General features: G+C 37.0%; 2 protein-coding genes across 11 annotated transcripts in view; one reads left to right on the forward strand and one right to left on the reverse strand.

The window, feature by feature from the left end:
- LOC100706029 (sodium- and chloride-dependent GABA transporter 2) overlaps window positions 1-8,209 on the reverse strand; it is a 23,093-nt gene extending 14,884 nt beyond the window's left edge. The window contains exons 1-3 of one of the 5 annotated variants that reach the window (XM_019359197.2): window positions 6,022-6,250; window positions 4,671-4,708; window positions 746-936 (exon numbers count right to left, since the gene is read on the reverse strand). In XM_019359197.2, the coding sequence (XP_019214742.1) occupies window positions 746-936; window positions 4,671-4,699 (220 nt within the window). In that variant the 5' untranslated portion in view covers window positions 4,700-4,708; window positions 6,022-6,250. Of the gene's footprint in view, window positions 1-745; window positions 937-4,670; window positions 4,709-6,001; window positions 6,251-8,087 lie in introns of those variants that run through there. The other 4 variants (XM_019359196.2, XM_003448411.5, XM_005453565.4 and 1 more) reach the window with 4 other exon arrangements.
- A 2,523-nt stretch (window positions 8,210-10,732) lies between these two features.
- Window positions 10,733-19,486, forward strand: slc6a22.2 (solute carrier family 6 member 22, tandem duplicate 2). Of its 6 annotated transcripts, none has more exons than XM_005453561.4 (15): window positions 10,733-10,921; window positions 12,511-12,747; window positions 12,927-13,061; window positions 13,721-13,861; window positions 13,953-14,037; window positions 14,130-14,262; window positions 14,378-14,512; window positions 15,251-15,354; window positions 15,434-15,558; window positions 15,635-15,747; window positions 15,829-15,966; window positions 16,289-16,391; window positions 17,237-17,337; window positions 18,252-18,422; window positions 18,779-19,486. In XM_005453561.4, exons 2-15 carry the CDS (start codon window positions 12,552-12,554, stop codon window positions 18,941-18,943), a joined length of 1,845 nt encoding a protein of 614 aa, XP_005453618.1. In that variant the 5' UTR covers window positions 10,733-10,921; window positions 12,511-12,551; the 3' UTR covers window positions 18,944-19,486. The 6 variants fall into 6 exon arrangements, with proteins under 6 accessions (XP_005453618.1, XP_005453619.1, XP_025763372.1 ...); XM_005453562.4 differs by having other exon boundaries at window positions 12,545-12,747; XM_025907587.1 differs by lacking the exon at window positions 12,511-12,747 and having other exon boundaries at window positions 10,737-10,921.
- The last annotated feature ends 2,064 nt before the right edge of the window (window positions 19,487-21,550 follow it).

A 21,550-nucleotide genomic window follows, 5' to 3' on the forward strand; every position in this document is an offset into this window, starting at 1 on the left:
TTAACATTAAAAAAAATATGTATAATTATGGGGATGGCTGCTGAACTATCACTTAGTTATGCTGCTATAGAATCAGGATGCTGGGCGACCTGCCACGATACAGTGAACAGTGAGCAAGTTTATCTTCTCTCTTCTATAGTTTGTGTTTTGTTCTGTCTCCTTAAGCCCTTTTTTTCTTTTCTCTTTACCATCACCCCAAACCAGCTGAGGCCAATGGATGCCCCGTCCTGAGTCTGGTTCTGCTGCTTTCTTCCTGTTAAAATGGAGTTCCTTCCCACTACCACCTATTGCTTACTCACAGGGGATCGTCTGATAGTTGGGGTTTTCTCTCTAACATTGTAAGGTCTTGACCTTGCAATATAAGTTAATATAAGTTCCCTGAGGTGAATGTTTTGTGATTTGTTGCTACATAAATAAAACTGAATTGAAAAAACCTGAATTCAACTGAAAGTTGTACTGAAAGAGATTCTGAGAATGTGTTTAATTTAAACCTTTTAACCATTAAGTAGAAATATATACAGTTCAGTACAATGCATCTTGCTGATAAAGTCTACCACCCATTGTTAGAGATAGCTTATAACTTATGGGGTCTTTAAGGAAGCTCAAGACTTCAAAACAGCTTTCTGCAAACCAGTGATCCCAAGTTCATTATTTGGAGACGGTAAAACTGAAAAAGAGGAGCTAAATAGGTAGACAGCCACAGCACAACATAGTGTCTACATTTGTTCACTATTTTGATACTCACCTCCTCCATTTTTGTAGCATAGGTAAGGAAACCGCCAGACATTTCCTAGCCCTATGATCTGTCCAGCAACAGCCAAGAGGAACTCAATTTTGCTAGACCACTGTCCTCTCGTATGGATGGTGGGTTCAGGTTGGGCTGTGCCTATATCCAGCTTGAAGTTGACATCTGGATCATGGGGGTTATCCATTATCCTTTAACAAGAAGGGAAGAAAGCCCATTTAGGTACATTTGATCACATTTTTGACCAAAACAGATGATTTGGAAGGCGCAAACTTTGATATTCCAGAGACCATCTGGTTATCTGCACACATCAGTTCCAAGTAAGCCACACAATAACAAAATCACCAATCACTTCAGGAATAGTGATGTGAGTTAATTACAGGACATTACCGTTCATTATCAGCACAATGCCAGCAGTCTTGCTACATTAGGCCAGAAAAGGGTCGGTGCAGCTTGGTATGAGAATAAATCTTTTCATCAATGTTGCTTTTGTGTGGCTGGCTAGGATTTGATGTGGGAGTGAAGCAGGCAGACTGGAAAATATGTGTGCTACGACAGTAGTAAGAAGGTTCAAATGCTGAGATGCCAAAAAACAGCTTTTCTAAAGTATTTTATGGATCATTTAATGAGCCAACCAAGAGAAAAAACCTAACACTGGATGCTGGAATATGGCAATTATAGTATGTGTTGCTTTTATGTGGCAGGTAAACACTAGAATAGCAAAAGAAAAGCTTTATAGTCTTTAAAGCTTGTGTATAGGAAAGCTTGTCTAATCACTATGGATACTAAAACCTAATCTTCCTGGCTAATGTCAACATTGTTATTTTTGAGTAAACAAATGTGTGTGATAAGTGGATATGTCGATAATTATTATGAAATGTATATAAAATCAATTTTTTCATATTGTGCTCACAGTCATGTATATTCTGATAAAAAATGTTTAATATTTTGCAGTCAGTTCTCTTAGATATGTCACAATATGGACAATTCTAGATGACCTGAAATCAAGTTTAACTTCTTGCAATGTAAGTGTTGGTTGTTGGGTATGAGTGTGCATGCAGAAAGCTAGACAATTGTAGATGAACGACACCTAGCTCTGACATAATCTGAATTTACAGAATTGTAGTAACGGGCCTTTTAACTAGAAGGCTGTAAGGCTGAAACAGAACATGTGTGCCTTTCTGATACATAGGGTGCTGTGCAGATTTTAGCACTGTGAGGACTGTGTGGCTGTTTTCACACCTTTAGTTTGTTCTTTGTTGTCCAGATTAGTTGATGAGTTCAACTTGAAGCATCTTTTTACTCAGAGAAGCCATGTGATCCAAAAGGGATCCATATTTTGGTGTTGGGCTCTGAACTAAGGCATATATCAATGGGGGGAAAACTGCTCAGCTACCATATTATAATTTTACAAAATGTCTGATAAGCAAAAGCACAGCACTCTTCCTTTTTGATAAGTTTCTAGTTTGGTCCAGACTGAATGACCCTGAACGATGTCTTATTCATGCCATAGATAACCCAGCCCAGACTTCCCATGACAGACTGAGAACTATCCAACTCTTTTCTTTTACTTCATATAAATCCATATGCTGCTACTGCATTAATGTTCCTTATATTTCTCATCTCTTTTCTCTCACTCCAATAGGTTGTGGCAGATCGCTGCCAATCATAGGTCTGGTTCAGTTAACATTAATAAAAGATTATATAGCATTGACTATAAAATAATAACACGGTGTAAATTAATGGTTCGCATAACTTCTTTCTGTCTTCTTTTGCCTTCTCTGCAACATTTCTGAGAAGAGACAGAGATAAAAGGAAGATAATACTACTCACGCCAACTTTAACTCCCTAACAAGTGTTAGCCTGTCTTATGATAATAGTTTTACTTAGTGATGGGATTAAACATTCAGTGGGACTAATTTATCAGTTAGTTTTGTTCCCTTAATTCTCTGTTCAGTTAGTGACGTCACTGCAAACTGCTGAAAACTAATGTTCTAACTTTATGTGGTGTTTGTCAGCACCGCCCTTCTGACTGTTAGCTCAGCTGAGTCATAGTTCAGCAACATTACCAAAGTGAAGTCATCGTGTGTGCTGTGATTATTTTTTTATAGACCTGGACTTTAAAAACAACCTGGGTGGAAGTTACTCAAGGGGCTGACACTATTGCTTAAACAGATTCCAGGCCACAGCATGTGTACAAATACTTTTATCAACTATAAAGTGCAAATAAACATTGCTTGAACATTAAACATTAAATAATATTTATGTCTTTGAGAATAGTAAAACACATGTTTTTGAAAGAACTTTATTTACTGTAAAAAGAAAATCAAAGATAATAGAAAGTTTATAGTTTATAGAAAAGCTACAGTGTAGTCAGACATAATATTCACCTGATTCACTACTATACTATCCACTAATATCTCTCTCTCTCTCTCTCTCTCTATATATATATATATACACATACATATATGTATGTATGCAGTTTCCATCAAGCATCTGCCAAAGTCATTCTCACAAAATAACGTCCACGGGTATTTGGACACAATTTTTTGCCTCCATCACCACGACAGGGGATGTTAAATCCAATCAGATTGGATTCAGTCTATTCTGATTTAACTGAACAAATTTTGTAAAGAATTTTCCATGAACTGTTTAGGAATTACAATTATTTTTAGACAGAGCCCCCCATTTCAACTGACTCAAAATTAACTGGGCAAACTAACAAAATTATAAATATAGGGACTGTTTTTAATACTTGGATGAAAATCCTTTGGCGCCAGTGCTTGGATTAAGATTAGAACCAATGAACATCACTGAATGTTGTGTTTCTGCCAAGGTGTTTACTGCAGCTGCTTTCAGTTGCTTGTGGGTCTTCCTGTCTTTAGTTCTGTCTTCATCAACTGAAAGCCATGCCAGAACATGAGCTGCATCATTTTTAAACCGATAACATGGCCTGGCTCGTTCAGTACTCTTAAAGTTAACCTTTGTTTCATATGTCCAAAGTCTAATCTGGTCTTCTTGCTCAAGTGTTATCAGTACCTTATTTTAAACTTTGTATTTACTTATTTATTTATTGAAAGCGTCACTTGATTGTAGACCTTGAGAATGATACATTTATCTCCTCAGTGTTACTGACTTAGCTACATGTTGTGAAGCTGTTTTTTTCCTAATAATGGAAAGAATGTTCCAGGTTGTTTCATAAATTAAAATTTTCCCTCTGACAGGTTTATTTTGATTTCCCTGCCTAATGATGGTCTTCTTTACTTGCACTGATATCACTTTGTACCTCACATTGAGAGTACAATGAAACAAAACTAAATGGAAGCTGACATTTGGCCATTTAAAAATAAATGTTACATAATCCCTTTAGCCTGACCTTGACCTTTCACCACCAAATTGGTGTTCACTTGGACTTAGTAAGTCCAAGTGAACATTTGTGCCAGACATAATAAAACTCATTCCAGTAGTTCCCGAGATATTACATTCAGAAGAATGGGACAGGTGTGAGGTCATAGTTATATTGACTTTTGACCATTAAAATCTAATCAGTCCTTCCATGCATCCAAGTAAACTTTATCTGTGTTTCAAGAGTTAACAAATGTGACAGAATGAGATATATGCATATATGCACCACCTACATCGAGGGCACACGGATTAGAAAAGCATGGCTGAGTGGTTGCAAAGAAAGGGAGAGTAGTGTTGACTGAAGAGGAATGGGCATTATAGTGGGGATACAGGACAGCTACAAGTATCTGGGTATCCCACAGGCCAACAGAGACTTTGGTGAAGATCCATGAATGTCAAACACGGATCTGAGCTATGAATACATACACCCTAAAGGTCATGAGATACCCAGCTGGAATTAAAAAAACAATGGCCACAGGAGAAGATAGATGCTACTGATGTCAAAACAAAAATTACTCACAAATTATGGAGATCTCTAGAGTCCAGCATCCTGAGGCTCTATGAGCAATGTAAAGAGGGAGGGCGATGATTAGTTAGTGTCAGAACCATCCAGGATGAAACATAGCAGTCTGTGAATACATTAGGAAGATGTATCTCAGGCCCTCTAAGATGTGCTGCTTCAAGCAGTGGAGGAGAAGGAAGTATCATGGAAGACCAAGGTGCTGCATGGCATGTAGCATCCACAGATAGAGGAAGTGGCAGATAATAAAGAATCTTAATATTGCCTAGAAAAGGCCACCTTAAAGGACAGCACAAGAACAGAAAGCAGGAGTCTGCCACAACCAACAAGATCCAAGTTGCAGACTGTTCAAAGATGCCCCAGAGACCGTCCAGTGCACAGTAGCAGAATTTAAGATGCAAGGATACAGTGAGAGAAACAACCAAGTGGCTGAGAAAGTCTACAAGAACATCTGTGCCACATATGGATTAGAAGTCCCCAGTTTCTAAATAAATAACAGGCCTCAGACCCAGTGGGTCTTTGAGTTTCTGACAGACAAGCAGCTGTTGACAAAACAACCATATGCAGAATGATTGTTGACAAGAAACAGAACACCGCAGGTCTGATAGATGCAGCAATCCCAGAGGACAGCAACATCAGAAAGAAGGAGAAAAATAAGTAAGTACCAGGGGCTGAAGAAACAACTAAAGTACCTGGAACCACTTTGGTAACATCCAAAATGGTCCCAGTGGTAACAGGAGGGTTAGCAGCTGGAAGAGTGGCTGCAACAGATTCCAGACACACAAAAAGTCCTAGGAACAGCTAGGGTACTTCACAGACCTCCCAGAGGATCAGAACTTCAGGACAGATACCAACTGCACACGAGGATATATATATACATACTGTCACTATACACATTGTACACTGATAACAGTAGTTTTGATTTTAGAAAAAATAAAAACTCATTTATCACTACCTGCTACAAACATTATCTAGAAGAAAAAACAATTTCATTATCTTTTACAGTTTTGTCCAAGTAACCCTTTCAGCGCTTATTATTATACAAGTTGTTCCAATATTTGCGCAAAAGTGGTGGGTGTATTTGGTAGCTTTTTGTAGCCATGATCACAGAGCAGCTGAGGTGTTAGGCTAAAGGGGAAATAACTAAACTTCGCTGCAGCGTAACCGGTAACCTTTGGCCTACATTATACAGCAACAAGCTCTAAGGGTTAACTGCAGCTATAAACACAAATTTGTTTACTGTAGGATAAAGTACAACAGCAGAAGAGTCCACTCACAATCAAAACAAAGAAGACGCATAAAGAAAAACTTCACATAACGTAAAGGAATACCTAGGAAAAAACTGGCTCACGTCTGCAGTAATTCTTTATGTTTCCATTCCGGGTTAACTCATCAGGAGCTTTCTGAGTCAAATATTAATAGTCCAGATCTTCCAGTCTCAACAAGACAAGTGCAATTCCTAGAAGTGACCGTAAGTGAGTCCATGAGTGGAGAAGTGACAGTGTGAGCGGTGACAATGATAGACAACCAAAACCACAGGGACAGAGAAAGGAGGGGCGGGTTGTTTCTGACTGACGAGGCGGAGACTGTTCCCTAGACCACATGGCCTCTCAGTAAAGGCAACTGGAGGCGGCTGGTTGGTTTGTACGTTAGCCATGCTAAGCTGCATAGGTGCCTCTGTTTGGATCATATGTCTACGTCGTCAGTGAATGCACCAGCACTCTGATCCTGAAAGCCAGAGTTTGCTTCTCGGTGCGTCAGCGCCACCATGAGGTCGATAGCATGAACAACAGGTGAAGCAAATCCCAAGATTTAAACTTTCCCTATTGCAGGGAGTATAAAGGGAGACAGGTTTGTTTTGATTGAGCGTCAGAAAAAAGGAATTGTAACCATACAGGGTTTAATCATTAAGTTTTCCTAAGAGGCAACGTGAAAAACTAACTGTTGTGAAGCTGAACTCACTTTTGCTCACTGTTAGATTATTGGTGCGGCCCTTCAAAACAGTCACAGTTTCTCATGTGTGTCTCTGTGAAAGTTTACTTCCCAACCCTGGTTTAAATAGTATCAGTATCAGCTCCCAGCTCATTTTAGAGACATGCCAGGTTTCCTTCTTGAGATGGGAGATGGGAATTTTGTTCAAAATTCAGCCAAGTTTCAAGAATGGATTTTGCTTTTTGAAATCTTTAGACATAGTTTTTATTAGGTTCAGTTTTCTTTTAGTTATTATAATTATTCTTATACCGGGGTGTCAGTCAAGGAAATGCTTGAATGATAAATTGATAAATTGATAAATAAAGGAAAATACAACATACATGAAATACAAGGTGTTGAGTCACTCATCAAACCATTTAAGTACCAATTAATGCCCACTACTGAAGTGACCTTGGATAGGGTGCAATGTCATTTTGGAAGACTAAAGCCAATAATTAAGAACAGCTTTTTAAACATTTTTTCTTTTAGCAGTGACCTCAAGTACATGTGAAAAACTCCGTAAAATAGAAAACCAGAGCCATCACATCCTGTTTAATCCCCGTTTAACGATTAGGAAACATGAGGTCAGTATCTGCTATTGTGTAGTATACACCCCTCTAGTCATTTTCTCCCGCTGCCCTTGTTTCTTGTTTTTTCTCAGGACACTTTCCACTAACCGGCCCTTTAGCTCCACAGCTGTCAGCTGTTCAGACTGCTGTGAAGTCAGGGCACAGCAACAGTCCCGAAACACACAATGCCTTTTGTCTTACTGGCCTTTCTTTGGTAATGAAAGGGGTGTTCATATTTATTTGCAGTGAATTAGTAATTGATTGTTTAGCTTATGTGTTAGGTGAACATTTGTAAATATAGTCCTGAAAAACTGGCCACATCTAAACTGTTAATTTAGTGCCTTAAGAACACATTTGGAGAGGTTTGCGTGCTGAAAGCTATCTGAAGAAAAAAACAGTGACTGTTCTGAAACACAATATAAAAATTTTGTGTTGTCGGGATAAACAGAATAAAAAAACCTCAAACCTGTTGTTGTACATTAAGAAATAGTGTTTTATATGAACACCTAACTCTCAATAAATCAAATCACTCAAATCAAATTCTCAGCTTTTCATTACTATTTAAGTCCAGATCGAACAAAATTAATCCAAACTCAAGAAGCACTTTTATTTTCCTGAATGTGAGCTCTAACTGAAGCAGAACAACAATCATTTAACAGCTTTACATTTGTCAAAAAGTGTTACTTTTATTCAAAATGTTAAAAAAAACATTACATTCATTAGTTAAAATGATTTGCATAGTGTGTATTGGCCACATGATGGGTTAAAGTTGGTTCAAGATGGTTAAAGCAGGTTAAAGTTATTCAGTTTTAGAAACATTAGAGTGGCAAGAGCTTAGTTTCTAGGAAGTAAAAGGGGACTGGGATCTTATACTCACAGTTTGTCGTCTTCTGAGGTCACTTGTGGAAGTCCTGCTTTTTCAGTTTGAAACACACCTTGTCTCTTCAGACAGAACTAACATCTTTCTGTGTGTCCCTGGCAGAAGAGCCTTTACTAACCACACTAGATTTATTTTGGACAAATCATTGTTGGGGTTGTTAATGAATCATCACTGGCAACGTATTTCAAAGTGAGGGCTACTTGAGTTCAAAGAAACACAGCTGTCTCCTGATTTAACAGGACCAGTCTCACTTTTTGATCAAGCTCTTGCACATATGTATTTAATTTCACTTCATGTTTACATGTTATTTGTATTTAACACAAAAACACTTTCTGACCAAAATACAGCATCCAGGAGGCGGTAGGTGTTTGGAAAAACTCTTGATAGAGTAGCTAAAAGAAAATAATAGCGCAAATTCTCTTTAAAAGTTAATCAAATCAGCTTCTTTTTTTTTTTTTTTTTTTTTTTTTTTTTTACAATACTAAGGGTAATGAATCCTTTATTCCTCAAATTTAAAAAATAGTTCTATCATAGACCCAGGCTTGTTGTTGAACAGGTCATTTCTCATTAGAATGAAATAATTAAATTAAAAAGACAGTTAAAAAAATAAATAAAAATAGGTCTTAAGCTCAATCCTTTGTATACCCACTAATGTTAAGCTTTTCTTGGTATAAGTTAGCATTAATGCTGTGTTAGAAATTATATTTTACTATATCACTAAAAATTTTACACAGATAAAAATAAAAATGTACACTTAGACCATTACATAGAAAAAAAAGATTTATACATCTGTGATCTGTTTAAAAATGCGTACTGATATGTGACCTCTCTGTGACTTACAACTGTCCTCACAAGTGACCTTTGTGTGAGTGATGACTGTCTTTACAGCAGAAGTATTTTGATGTTACTCTTTAACCAAAGCTCCTTCTCTTCTTTGGGAAAGTTGGGGAGACTGTTTCATTATAAACTGTCTGACTTTAGTTCATGCCCCATCTCTTCTTTTAACATTTCCAGTGTGAATACCCTCAACTGAACTTAAGATTGGGCGATCGTGGTTCAAGAATTGGCAGTTCGTCTTGTAATCGTGAAGGTTGCCGGTTCGAGCCCCAGCTTGGACAGTCTCGGTCGTTGTGTCCTTGGGCAAGACACTTTACCTGTTGCCTACTGGTGGTGGTCAGAGGGCCCGGTGGCGCCAGTGTCTGGCAGCCTCGCCTCTGTTAGTGCGCCCCAGGGCGGCTGTAGCTACAATGTAGCTTGCCATCACCAGTGTGTGAATGGGTGGATGACTGAATGTGTAAAGTGCTTTGGGGTCCTTAGGGACTAGTAAAGTGCTATACAAATCCAGGCCATTTAAGATTAATTTTGTATGGGATTTTCAGATGTGTCCTGTTTAGATAAAACATCTCTCAGTGAGCAGGGAGAATATGGAGGATTAAAATCGCCAAAAATATATTTAAAAAAAACCCCTTTGCCATGGTCACAGATCACTGCAGGCTTGTGGCAGTTAGAGCCAAGTGCAGGACACAAGCAGACTTATGGCTCAGCCACATTAGAGCAAAAAGATGACAGCTTCCTTGCAAGTAGGAATTATCTGTTTGTCCAGACTGCATTACATTTTTTGCTTTTGGCAACTGATTGCAAGTGTTTCAATATTTGGCACACCTCTTTCCAGTAGGAGACTTGACTGAGTAAATTGTATTACGGTTAAAATGTGCCATACTCACTTTGAAGATAATTACTGACACTGTCCTGGTCTTTTAACCAACCGCTTCAAAGGGAAGATCACAAATTCATTCCACATGGCTGCAATTCTTTTTGTCATACTACAGTCTCCAAGAACTGTTTTCACTAGAAAGAATGTAGCATTAGACCTTGCAATTTTGTAACTTAATCTGAAATTAGGGTTTGAGCATGAGCAGGACTACTACTGCTAATATTAATATACCTGAATCAAAAGTAAGACTCCTGACTAAAATACAGTAAACCCAGGAACTGAAAAGCCACACAAAAGCCGTGGATCCATATCAGGAAAAACTAAACTGTCATCTAATTTGAAAATTCCCGCAATGCTTTGCATTTCGTGTGGGAGACTTTAAATGCAAATTATTCTTACTGATATGCAAGCAACGTTTTTCACACTTAACAATGAACAAATATTCAGCTATTCACCTGAATCTTAGGTACGCACATAGTTACATAGATAACTATATTTCAGACCAACATTTATGATGTGAAAACAACTCCTCTGATGTTTATTTTCTGAGACATGATATCTTCTTTTTAGTCCTCTTGTTACGAAAGGTCACGTGAGAGAAAGGAGGGAAAAAAACCTGTCACGTGTAGCCTTCGAACTGAGCTGAAGGTGTAGTTTTCTCTGAAATTACTAACAACACATATTCCATAATGTAGCACCACCTTTTGCAGCTGTGCAAAACAAAAATAGATTTATTGTTGATTTATGTTAAACTAATCATTATAAAAACTATTGTTTCGAATGTATTTCACAAAACAACAAGATGGAAACAGATGTGCTGCATGTAACCCTGTTATAAAAAGATAACGACGAACCCCCCCCCCAAAGTTACTTTATCTCGACCAACGCACAAAACAGAAACCAACGCCAAACTACGTGCGTGTGTCTAGGTGTGTGTGTGTGTGTGTGTGTGTGTGTGTCAGTGTTCTCTCTTGGTTCCAAAGAAAAGACTGCCTGCGTTAGTCTCTTTGGCCACTCCTCACAGAAACTCATTTTACCAAAGATACTTTCTAGAGAGAAGCAGGTGTTTTATTTCAGAAGACGGCTTTTAAAGGGGAAACAGCCTGAGCTGCTCAAGGTAAAGCATGCATAACCTCTGTCTCCTTATTTAAATGTTGGTTTATGTTTTCCTTTTGTTTAAAGCGTTGCTAAAACTCTTACAATTGGTTAAATAATGCCACTAAGCTTGTTTTACATCTATACTTTGCAATCTGTTTATTGCAATCCCATTAGTTAGAAGAAAAGATACTGAACTTGAAGGAAGAATAAGATATAATAGTTATAACTTTGTAAAAAATATTCAGGTACTTGTGTTGTTGCTCAGTACAGATAAGAATAAAGTGAGCAGGCATACAATGCATGCATTCTCTAAACTGGAGCTGTTCTAAATAGAAAATTGGAAAGTCTTTGTATATATGTTAACATGATTCCTAAGTTTATGCCAACACTAAGATGACCAGGATAAAGCCATAATGTATTGTATAACTGTATGTCTGTATAACTGTATATCTCAGATTTCTGTATAGTTTTTATTTCATATTTATATCCTGTTCATAGCCTGTACATAGCTTGTACTCACTACAGCCTGTACATACTTATAGTTATAGAATATTCATAACATACTTCACACCGTGTACATTATAACATACCATAATAGACCCATTTCTGTAATATACTTACACATCTATATTATTGCTAATATATATTGTAATATATCTATATCACGGCTAAAGCACTTTCTGGATGGATGCAAACTGCATTTCGTTGCCCTGTACCTGTGACATGTGCAATGACAATAAAGTTGAATTCTATTCTATTCTATTCTATTCTATTCTATTCTATTCTATTCTATTCTGATGTCCAGCTGAAACAACTACATTTGTTTCCACTAATTTTTACTTCAAGACTATTTTTTAAAATAGTCTTGAACAATAGTTCACCAGGTTTTCTGAAGGTCTTTCAAAGTTTATCTTTGGACATTGGTTGCTTTTTCCCTCAATTTCAGTCCGGGCCATTTTCACAGCAATGTTTTTAAACCACTTAACATGAACGTATTAAGGCATAAAAAGGCACCCAACTCAGGGATGAACCAGTGATGTTTCTACACATACCAGACAGCATTTCTTTAGTCTAATCTATGAAAAATATAAAAGATAACACAGTATTTTCACACCAACAGAGCTTTTAGTTAAAAACTTGGCATATCTGTTTAATGTATCCTTAAAAAATGGGGGAAAAAAAGTTCAGGACAAAACAAGAAATGGCAGACCTAAAAAAAATATCTTTAGCTGACAATTAGTATCTGAAAGTCATGCCCTTAAGAAATAGGAACATTCTAGCAAAGACCTGACATAGGACCTAAGAGGCGCATCTGGCCTTTCTGTTCATCCATTTACTGATCACTGAAGCCTCATCAGAAATGGTCTCAGTGGAAGGGTGCGTGTCAAGAAACCATTCTTAAGGACGGAGAAAAGGGAGAAAAAGCTGAGATATAACAAGAACTGGACAGAAAATTAGTGACACAATCAGTGGCATTTTCAGTTTACATGACTCTTATTTTGTATCCTAAGGTGAAAGGTGAGTTTTTTCTTTTGGCCTTCTTTAAACAGCACTGAGTTTCAGTGAGTATACTGGATGCTGACATTCTATGTATTTTGATTATTTTAGAAGATATTGAGATACACAAACTTAATCGTTAAAGGGCTGAAATGGACCAAAAACAAAAATCCACTGTGAAAATGAATGTGATGAACCCTGGGAACAGACTGGGACATACCCAGTCCAAAGCTCCAGAGAGAGAGCAGTGGGCCAATAAGCTGGAGTTCATCCTGGCAGTAGCTGGGCACATTATTGGGCTGGGGAATGTCTGGAGGTTTCCATACCTTTGCTACAAAAACGGAGGAGGTAAATTGTTGTTGTTATGTTCATCTTGAAAACAAAGATGTAGCCTTTATTGCCAAAGTTAAAGATTGAATTCAGCATGGAAAAAACAAAAACAATACTAATTGCACACATTGAGCAATACAGTGTATACACATTTCGTAGATGTTATCAATAATTACTGATGTTTATTTGTTTTTAAGGGGTTTTCTTCATTCCTTATGTTTTATTTTTGTTCACCTGTGGCATCCCACTCTTCTTCTTGGAGACATCTTTGGGTCAGTACACCAGTCAGGGTGGAATAACATGTTGGAGAAAAATCTGTCCACTGTTTGAAGGTGGGTGTTTTTGTGATTTTTTCTTTCACCCATTCACCTTCAGACCAACTTTAATTATTCATGGCATAGATTCACCAAGGTGCTGGAAACATTCCTCTGTGATTTTGATCCATTTTGGCTTGATAACATCAGGCATCTCAAATGTGCTTTATTGGATAGAGACCCGATGACTGTAAAGGCCATTTGAGTGCATTGTCAAGAAAATGGGTCTGAGATAAACTTTGTGACATGGCGTGTTAGCCTCAGCATCACTAAATGTAAACCCTAGGGATAGTATATTTCATATGTTTATGAATCTCTGAAAGGCAGGCAGACTGGTGACCTGACCAGGGCGTACCCAACTTCTAGCCTTATGCCAGCTGGGAAACCCTTGGATAAGCAATTAAGAACATTGTTTGATGAATGGATTGAAATATAATGGAGTAGAAAGTACAATACTAATACAAACATAAAAATTACATTAGAACAAATGTAAGGACATCAAAATTGTTGTTGTGTATGTGACCTAAATAAAAAGCCATAGCGCAACTTTATTGTATTTTTATATATTTGTACAGATTATTTTTTTTAAAACACAGATGAACTTTTAAAGTCTAAGGTTGAAGGGATTTTAGAATAAAATAAAAACTGATATTGTTCATCGCACTATTTCTTAATAGGTTTAGGTTACGGAAGCCAAGTGGTTGTTTTGTACACCGGTATGTATTACATCATCATACTGGCTTGGGCGTTTCTCTACCTGTTTTCATCGTTCAGGGCTGAGCTTCCATGGGCGAGCTGTCACAACAGTTGGAACACAAGTACTAAGATTTTATCTTGTATTCATTTCACATAATTGCATCATGCATGTGTTATTTGCATTTCACAAGCCTGCTTATTTTTTCATGCAAGATGGCTGTTTTGAACACAGTCACAATCAAACATTTCCTGTGGACCCAAATGGAAAGAGTGTGTCTTCAGTTGTTGAATTCTGGGAGTAAGTATGGTAATTTGGACCATACCATAAGACTTATAAAGTATTCATATATGAAAGCTTATATATAAACGTCTGTATAAACTTTGTAACAGGAGGAGAATCTTGGGCCTGTCTGACGGAATAGATAACATTGGGAATATCCGTTGGGACCTGGCCCTTTGTCTTCTTCTTGCCTGGGTTTTGTGCTATTTCTGTATCTGGAATGGAGTGAAGACCACAGGAAAGGTGCAGAACATACTTTATATACTAATTTTTCATTTCATTCAAACTTTTCTTCTATGAAGCATCTAAGTCGTTTTTTTTTTTTTTAAACAAATACTGACTGTTGCTTGTATTGAAGGTGGTGTATTTCACTGCCACATTTCCATTTGTGATGCTGGTGGTGTTGCTGGTTCGTGGCCTTACATTACCTGGAGCCAAAGATGGAATTATGTTCTACCTCTACCCAGATCCATCCCGTCTCACTGATCCTGAGGTACATTCTCTTGTGCTGTTTTGTTTGACAATATATGTTTTTAAAGAAGTATTTGCTTTTTTCCTATAATGCAAAAACATTGTGGTGAAGTAGCCCAAGTTGGAGTTCGGCAATTCTATTTTAAGCATGCTTAAAATTATACCGAAGGTTAGATAGCATGTTTTCCCATGTCACATTGCTAGCGAGATAACATTTGGCAGTTATCATTAAACACAAAAATGGCTGATGGTGATTTCATAGGTTTAGGTCTTTTGCGATTTATAATTGCATGTAGTTAAAAAAGGGGGGAGATGGAAATGCTGGTAAACATGTTTCACCACAGATATGATGTTTTTGCACTTACTGTGTACAGCCCTGTACTCAACAATGACATAATTTAGTTTTTATCCAACTTTTACACAGCATTCTAGTTTTTATTTATTTTTTATTTCAGTGGTAATGAGGTTGAAGATTACCAGATGACCTGAAAAGAGTGTGTGTACCAATGCTATTCTCTGTCAGTGGAGAATATATGTATTTGTTCTTATTTTTCAACAAAGAATTTAACTGAGCAACAGATTCCAGTAAATTCAAGGATCAGGAACATCTGTGGTGTTTTGCAAATACTTTTAGTAATTTAGTTTTTGGATAACTTGGCAGATTATTGAACTTTTACTACTAGTAGCAGTTAGTATGATGTAAATGCAATTTTTTGAACACTTGCATATTTACCAATCAAAATGACTTTAAATGCCTCAGGTATGGATGGATGCGGGCAGCCAAATTTTCTACTCCTATGGAGTTTGCACGGGGGTTCTGACATCATTGGGAAGCTACAACAAGTACAACAACAACTGCTACAGGTTTGTAGGAATTCTTCCTTTACATTTGTAGTTACTGTAATTTGCTTGTTTTCTCACCTTTGAAAAATTTCACCTACAGAGACTGTGTTTACCTGTGCCTGTTAAACAGTTTAACCAGTTTTGTAGCTGGTTTCGCCATTTTCTCTGTGCTTGGTTTCATGGCAAAAGAACAAGGTTTGGATATATCGATGGTAGCTGAATCAGGTATGGACGGAAATCCAGAGTGATACTGTTAAGAGCTGTCTGAGAAAACGACTATATTTTGCTTCCATTTTTGCAGGACCTGGATTGGCATTTATTGCTTATCCTCGTGCTGTGGCTTTAATGCCGCTTCCTCAGCTCTGGGCGATTTTCTTCTTCATCATGGTCATCTTTCTGGGATTAGATAGTGAGGTAATACCAATCTATTTGTCATGTACATCTTAGAGTCATTTCCTTTGTGGTAATACGAAATAATCTCTCCCATCACCGCAGTTTGTATATCAAGAGGCACTGGTCACAACAATCTCAGACATGTATCCTTCCTTTTTTCAAAACAACTGTCACCGTAAACTCCTTCTTCTTGGAATTAATGTGGGAAGCTTCCTCGTAGGCCTTGTGATGGTGACAGAGGTGAGTGTTTTCAGATTTTCTTGATCATTAAAAATGTAATTAAAAAAATAAATCAATTTAAAAATGAATATTTTCAACTATAAAAACATAAGGAATTCACAGGTGAAGCCATAACAGAGAGAAACATAGTAGATTAACTAAACTTAGCATGCATCTCATTCAACAGAAGAATTTTTAAGTTACGGGCCGTATTCACAAGAATGACACACCTGATCATGTTTTGCTCTGCTTTTATATGGACTATCTTTTCAGAATATGGCTTTGGTATGGTGAATCTATAGTTATAGATGCAGTCATATATTTTGTTTCTATATATTTGTAGGGAGGCCTTTATATTTTCCAGCTGTTTGACTACTATGCCTGCAGTGGGATGACCCTCCTACTTTTTGCTATTCTTCAGTCTGTCTGCATAGGATGGGTCTACGGTAAGTAGCAGTTTTAACTTGGTCAAATCATTCACTATATTTAAAAAATGGACCAAATACTGTAAAGTCATTCATTGGTTTGTGTACTATCTAAAACCTCAAATCTGCCGATCTAGCTGTCACCATGTTAGCTTTTTAAACGTATGTGATTGTATTTGGCAGAAAGGGTAAAACTGTGAATTTATCAGGTTACCACAACACTATAGAGCTAGCTTGATTGGAAGGTGCTTCATTAATTTACTATAAATAAATAATTGAATACTTTAAGTAAAAAAAAAAAAGACAGCCACGTTTCACAAAACAGCCACACGTTTAATTATGCACATATGACTTTATTTCTTAATTCTTCATAAAACTTAAATAGCAGAGAAAAAGATCACTCGCTCTCGAGATTTTTTGATAGTTAAAATTAGCTAGAAATATCAAAATCTATCTCTGGTGTAAAACTGGAGATTTTAACATTGGGGTCTATGGGGACTGACTCGCTTTCGGAGCTAGCCTCAAAGAACAGCAGTTCTACAGGTTGCCACTTGGGTAAAATTTGCAACTTTTGGATGGCTCTAATATATACCGATGTATTAAATTCCAAGCTGGCCTTCACTTTCATTTTAACTTCTGTCAAATGAAAGTGAAGCACAATACAGAACTTGCATTAGACATATGTCTTGATGCATGATCCATCCAGGTAAGGAAATCCCAAAAAGTTGATTCTTTTCACCTGGACTTTGTGACTGAAAATGCTACATCCAGATGAACAAAATCAATTTTTTGGCATTATGTATATGGTATTATGTTTGTGTGTGTGAGGAAACACTCAAATAGTTAACAATGTTTTTTTTCTGTAGGTGGAGATCGTCAGTACGACAATATAAAGGACATGATTGGATATCGACCATGGCCTTTTATGAAATACTGTTGGCAGTACTTCACACCAGCTATCTGTACTGTAAGTATTAGAAATGTTGTGAAATGCTGTTAAGTGAGTGTACCTGAAACCTGTCAGAATCTTCTCTTCTAAGACTAGTCTATGTCTTAACCAGATGGAAAACAGTTCCACTTTGACACTGCATAGCAACTCGAAGCCATTTAATGTCATTTGAGTTGCATTTATAAAGAGGATCTATTATGCTCCATAGTTTAGTTTTAGCGCCATAGTTTAGTTTTGGGCTACTCTGGAGTAGCTTTGCATGATTCACAGTTCAAAATAAACTTTTGTTTTAGGATTTACTGCTTCCTAGTACAGCCCCTTACTTCATCCTTTTTCTGGAACAAACCATTTTAGAGCCTCTCTCTTTCAGGCCACCCTCTATTTAAGCTAACTCATAGAGTTAAACAAGAGGTGAGTATCTCAACATCTCATATTTGAGATGTTGACCTTATTTCAGAGGAGTATTTTCCACTGTGACAGCATAAATGTGACAGAAAATTTTTAGCTTCACACAGCTGGTGAAATATTATTATGTGTACATGTCTAATGTGACTTCAGTTGATTTAATAAAAAGCTTTTAAAAAATGTTCATTTCAGCTGCGAATGGATCAAAAATACATGTATGTTTTAAGTAGTTATAAAATTATGTCTAATTAAAACCAATTTATATCAAATAGACATATAATCGCAGGATATAATCACAGTCACCTGTACCTAAAGTTTTGACGTGCCTGAAACAGGATTGTTTGGAAACAAATGGTGCTACAGAAGCAAAGTATATGCATGTGAATGAGTATAAGTTTAAATCTTACTTATAAGTGTTTGTGTTACATCATATAATGTCAAAATGAATCCCCCATGAATATGAATTTTCTCTTCTTGAATCCAAATCAGGCTTTAAGTTCATGCCTGCTCTTCTCTTATGTTTTCAGTGCACATTTCTCTTCTCCCTGATCAAATACACCCCACTCAAATTCAACAACACCTATGAATATCCCTGGTGGGGATACGCTATTGGAGGATTGTTTACGCTCTCCTCAACACTCATGGTTCCTCTGTGGATATTGTATGCTGTGTGCATTACTCCAGGAACACTGAGACAGGTAAATCACACAAAGAGAGTTTGAATGGTCACAAAATCTTAAAAGTCTAAAAACAGCTTCTGATCCTTTCACTGGATGCATCTTAAGCAACTCAGTTGTATTTAGGGTAACATGAGTATTATGAGGTCAGAAGTTCCTGTTTCTCTCTTAACTGTTTAAATTAAAGTGTACACCTTGTGGAAGGAAGGTCATTTGTGGCTACAGTGAAATACAAAACCCAGGGAAACTGCAATGTACCTTTTATTGATTTCGAGCCTTAAACCTTGTCCTTGATGGCAGTTACTTAATGTTACACATATGATCATATGATCGTTCAGCTGAATAATCAAAAACTGCACTTCTCTTTTGCCACCCAGAGACTGAAGCTTCTGTGCACGCCAGCAAAGGACTTGCCTTCTGCAACATCACAGAAAGCATCAAACTATGAAGCATTTCAAACTTTCACAGACTTGCACACACTGCGGAAGACAAAAAGTCCAGATGATAGAGATGAACAAATACAGGGATCATATATTATTTAAACTGAACAAAAAAAGTTAAAAATACAACTACAGCAGCGAAGAATACATGTCACATACAGTTTAAGTTCATTAGGCAAACAACTCTAAACATCATTTGGTCAGTGTCCAGCTACCAAATACCAGATGAGAGAGACTCTCTGAGTAAACATAATGATCTTCTGAAACTCTGCCTTTTTATTTGGGGTTCCTGTGGAAAAAAGAAGAAGCTGCTTAAGGCAGAAAAACAGCCTCTCAAGCAAAACTGATCGATCACTGGAACCGATCATCAATCAGATACGTTTCAGTAAAATACCTTTTTCTCTGTAGAAGATAACAGATTTTTAAAGTTTCATTGTTAAACTGAAAATGTAGTTTGAACTGTTTGTTGTACATTTATAGTACCTTTGTGTTGCTGTTTCAGTGTGTTGTATTATTTACTGTGCTCAGTAAGCTCAAGATGAAGGAAAAAGAGGAAAAGTTTTGGTGGTAACATTTCTTAAATTTTACATGTGGTTTCTTTTCTTGTATTCTGACTTCATTTATAAATTCTACTATGTTAAATATTACAGTGAGGACATACTTACTCCAAATATACATGATAAATAATTTAAAAAATAGATGTGTGAAACATGTAAAAAGAAAAAGCGACAAAATTGTTTGAGTTGTTAGGTAATACCACTTCACAATGTTCTATTTAGCTGATAAAACAGAACACACCTGCAGTCCTTGAATACCTGAAACTAAGGGAAAACTGGAACAACAGGGTGTAATTCAAGACAGTGCATGCCCACAGCTTTTATATTGAGTAAAGTGAGAAGCAAGGTGCATTATGGAAAGGTTGCATAACAGGGATAAAATTGTGTGAGCAACAATCAAAAATATACACCTGCACACAATTTAGAATCACCAAATGTGCAAGTGTTCGGATTGTATGAAGCTTGACTACCTGGAAGAAACCCATACAGGCATGTGGAGAACAGGCAAACTCCAACCGATTTGGTTCAAACCCAGAACCTTCTTGCTGCGAGCCACCACTGGGCTACTGTTTTCAGATAACATGATGCTGTAATCACTGCTTTCTCCTTGTTTTTGCCTCAGGATTCTGGATTATTGGATGTATAATCTTATATTTTATTCAAGCTTCACTGATAATAACATACCCTGCTAAAAATTGTTTTCATATTGTTACCCCGCTGAATGCTGGAATGTTGATGTATGACTAAGTGTAAGACACAGAGACCCTCTTGTGTACCTCCTCAGTTCATTATCAGCAATGAAACCACTGGTAAACTCCAGTGTACATGAACCATAAAAGTACCACTGCCATGTTTGACAGGTCCTGTAGGTGCAATCGTTTGGATCATGAGCAGTTCCATTTAAAAAAAAAAAAAAAAAAAATCCATAATTTCCATCAAGATGCTTTTTGCTTTGATCCATTCATAAAAATAATTCATTTTAGTTAAATTTGTAGATACTATTGTTCTTGTCACAAAAGTAAAGTAAAGTAAAAAAAAAAAGAAGAAGTAGTTTTTCTGCCTTTAAGGCAGTCAGGATATAACCCTTAATAGACATGGACAAATATTGTGTTAAATAGTGTTATTACATGGTGTGTAACATAGCGATTTAACTGACAGTCTTTGTGTTAATATTTTATGTGTATATTCATTTTTGTGCAATATATCTAAAATTAGAAACATCCTGTCTTGCAGTGATGCCAAAACCTAGTTCATTCATTCATTACTTCTAGGCTGGACAATTGCAATTCATTAGTATCAGTGTTTTTTCTGAAAGTTCCCTAGAAATCATCCTGTTAATCAAAAATACTATAACGAGTACTAACATGGGGAAGAAGGAGAGATCATATTTCTTCAACACTGACTTCTCTTCATTGGCTCCCTGTTAAACCCAGAATTGAATTTAACATTTTTTGCCTCCTTTATAATCCAGGCCCATCATATCTTAAATACCTAGTAATATCATAGCCTAATAGAGTACCGGGGAATGGAGGCAGAGGCTTCAGCCTTCAGGGCCTGCTTCTATGGAACCAGCTCTCAGTTTGGATAAGAGAGACAGACACCCTCTCCACTTTTAAGATTAGGATTAAAACGTTCATTTTTCATAAAGCTTATAGTTAAGAATGAAGCATCCCTGAAGCATCCCTTAGTTATATAGGTTCAAACTCACGCAGGATTTTATGTGACGCCCTGAGCACTTCTCTGCATGCTGCTTTTGTCTGTTTTTATATACCGCTGCAGCATGTCATTAAATTTTTTATACTCTCTTCCTTACTCTGTCTTTTGTCCTGTCGCCTTGTGCTCTTTTTTCCTTTTTCTTTTCTCTTTCTTCTTTTCATTTTCCCCTCAGCCCCCAGCTGTTCACAGCAGACAGCTAACCATGACCCATGAGCCTGGAATTTCTTTCCTGATAAAAGGAAGTTTTTCCTTCCCACTGTCTCAAAGTGCTTGCTCATAGGGGATTGTTTGATTGTCGGTAATTTCCCAGAATGCTGCAAGGATCGTTGCTATAGTTGAACTGGTTATTGCGGTAAATACACATTATTATAATTTAAATGAGGTAAAAGTGCAAAATATAGTTGGACTACTTCACTGTGTGTGAGATACTGTGATA

This window comes from Oreochromis niloticus, linkage group LG5 (genome assembly GCF_001858045.2).
Source record: "Oreochromis niloticus isolate F11D_XX linkage group LG5, O_niloticus_UMD_NMBU, whole genome shotgun sequence".
Taxonomy (NCBI): domain Eukaryota; kingdom Metazoa; phylum Chordata; class Actinopteri; order Cichliformes; family Cichlidae; genus Oreochromis; species Oreochromis niloticus.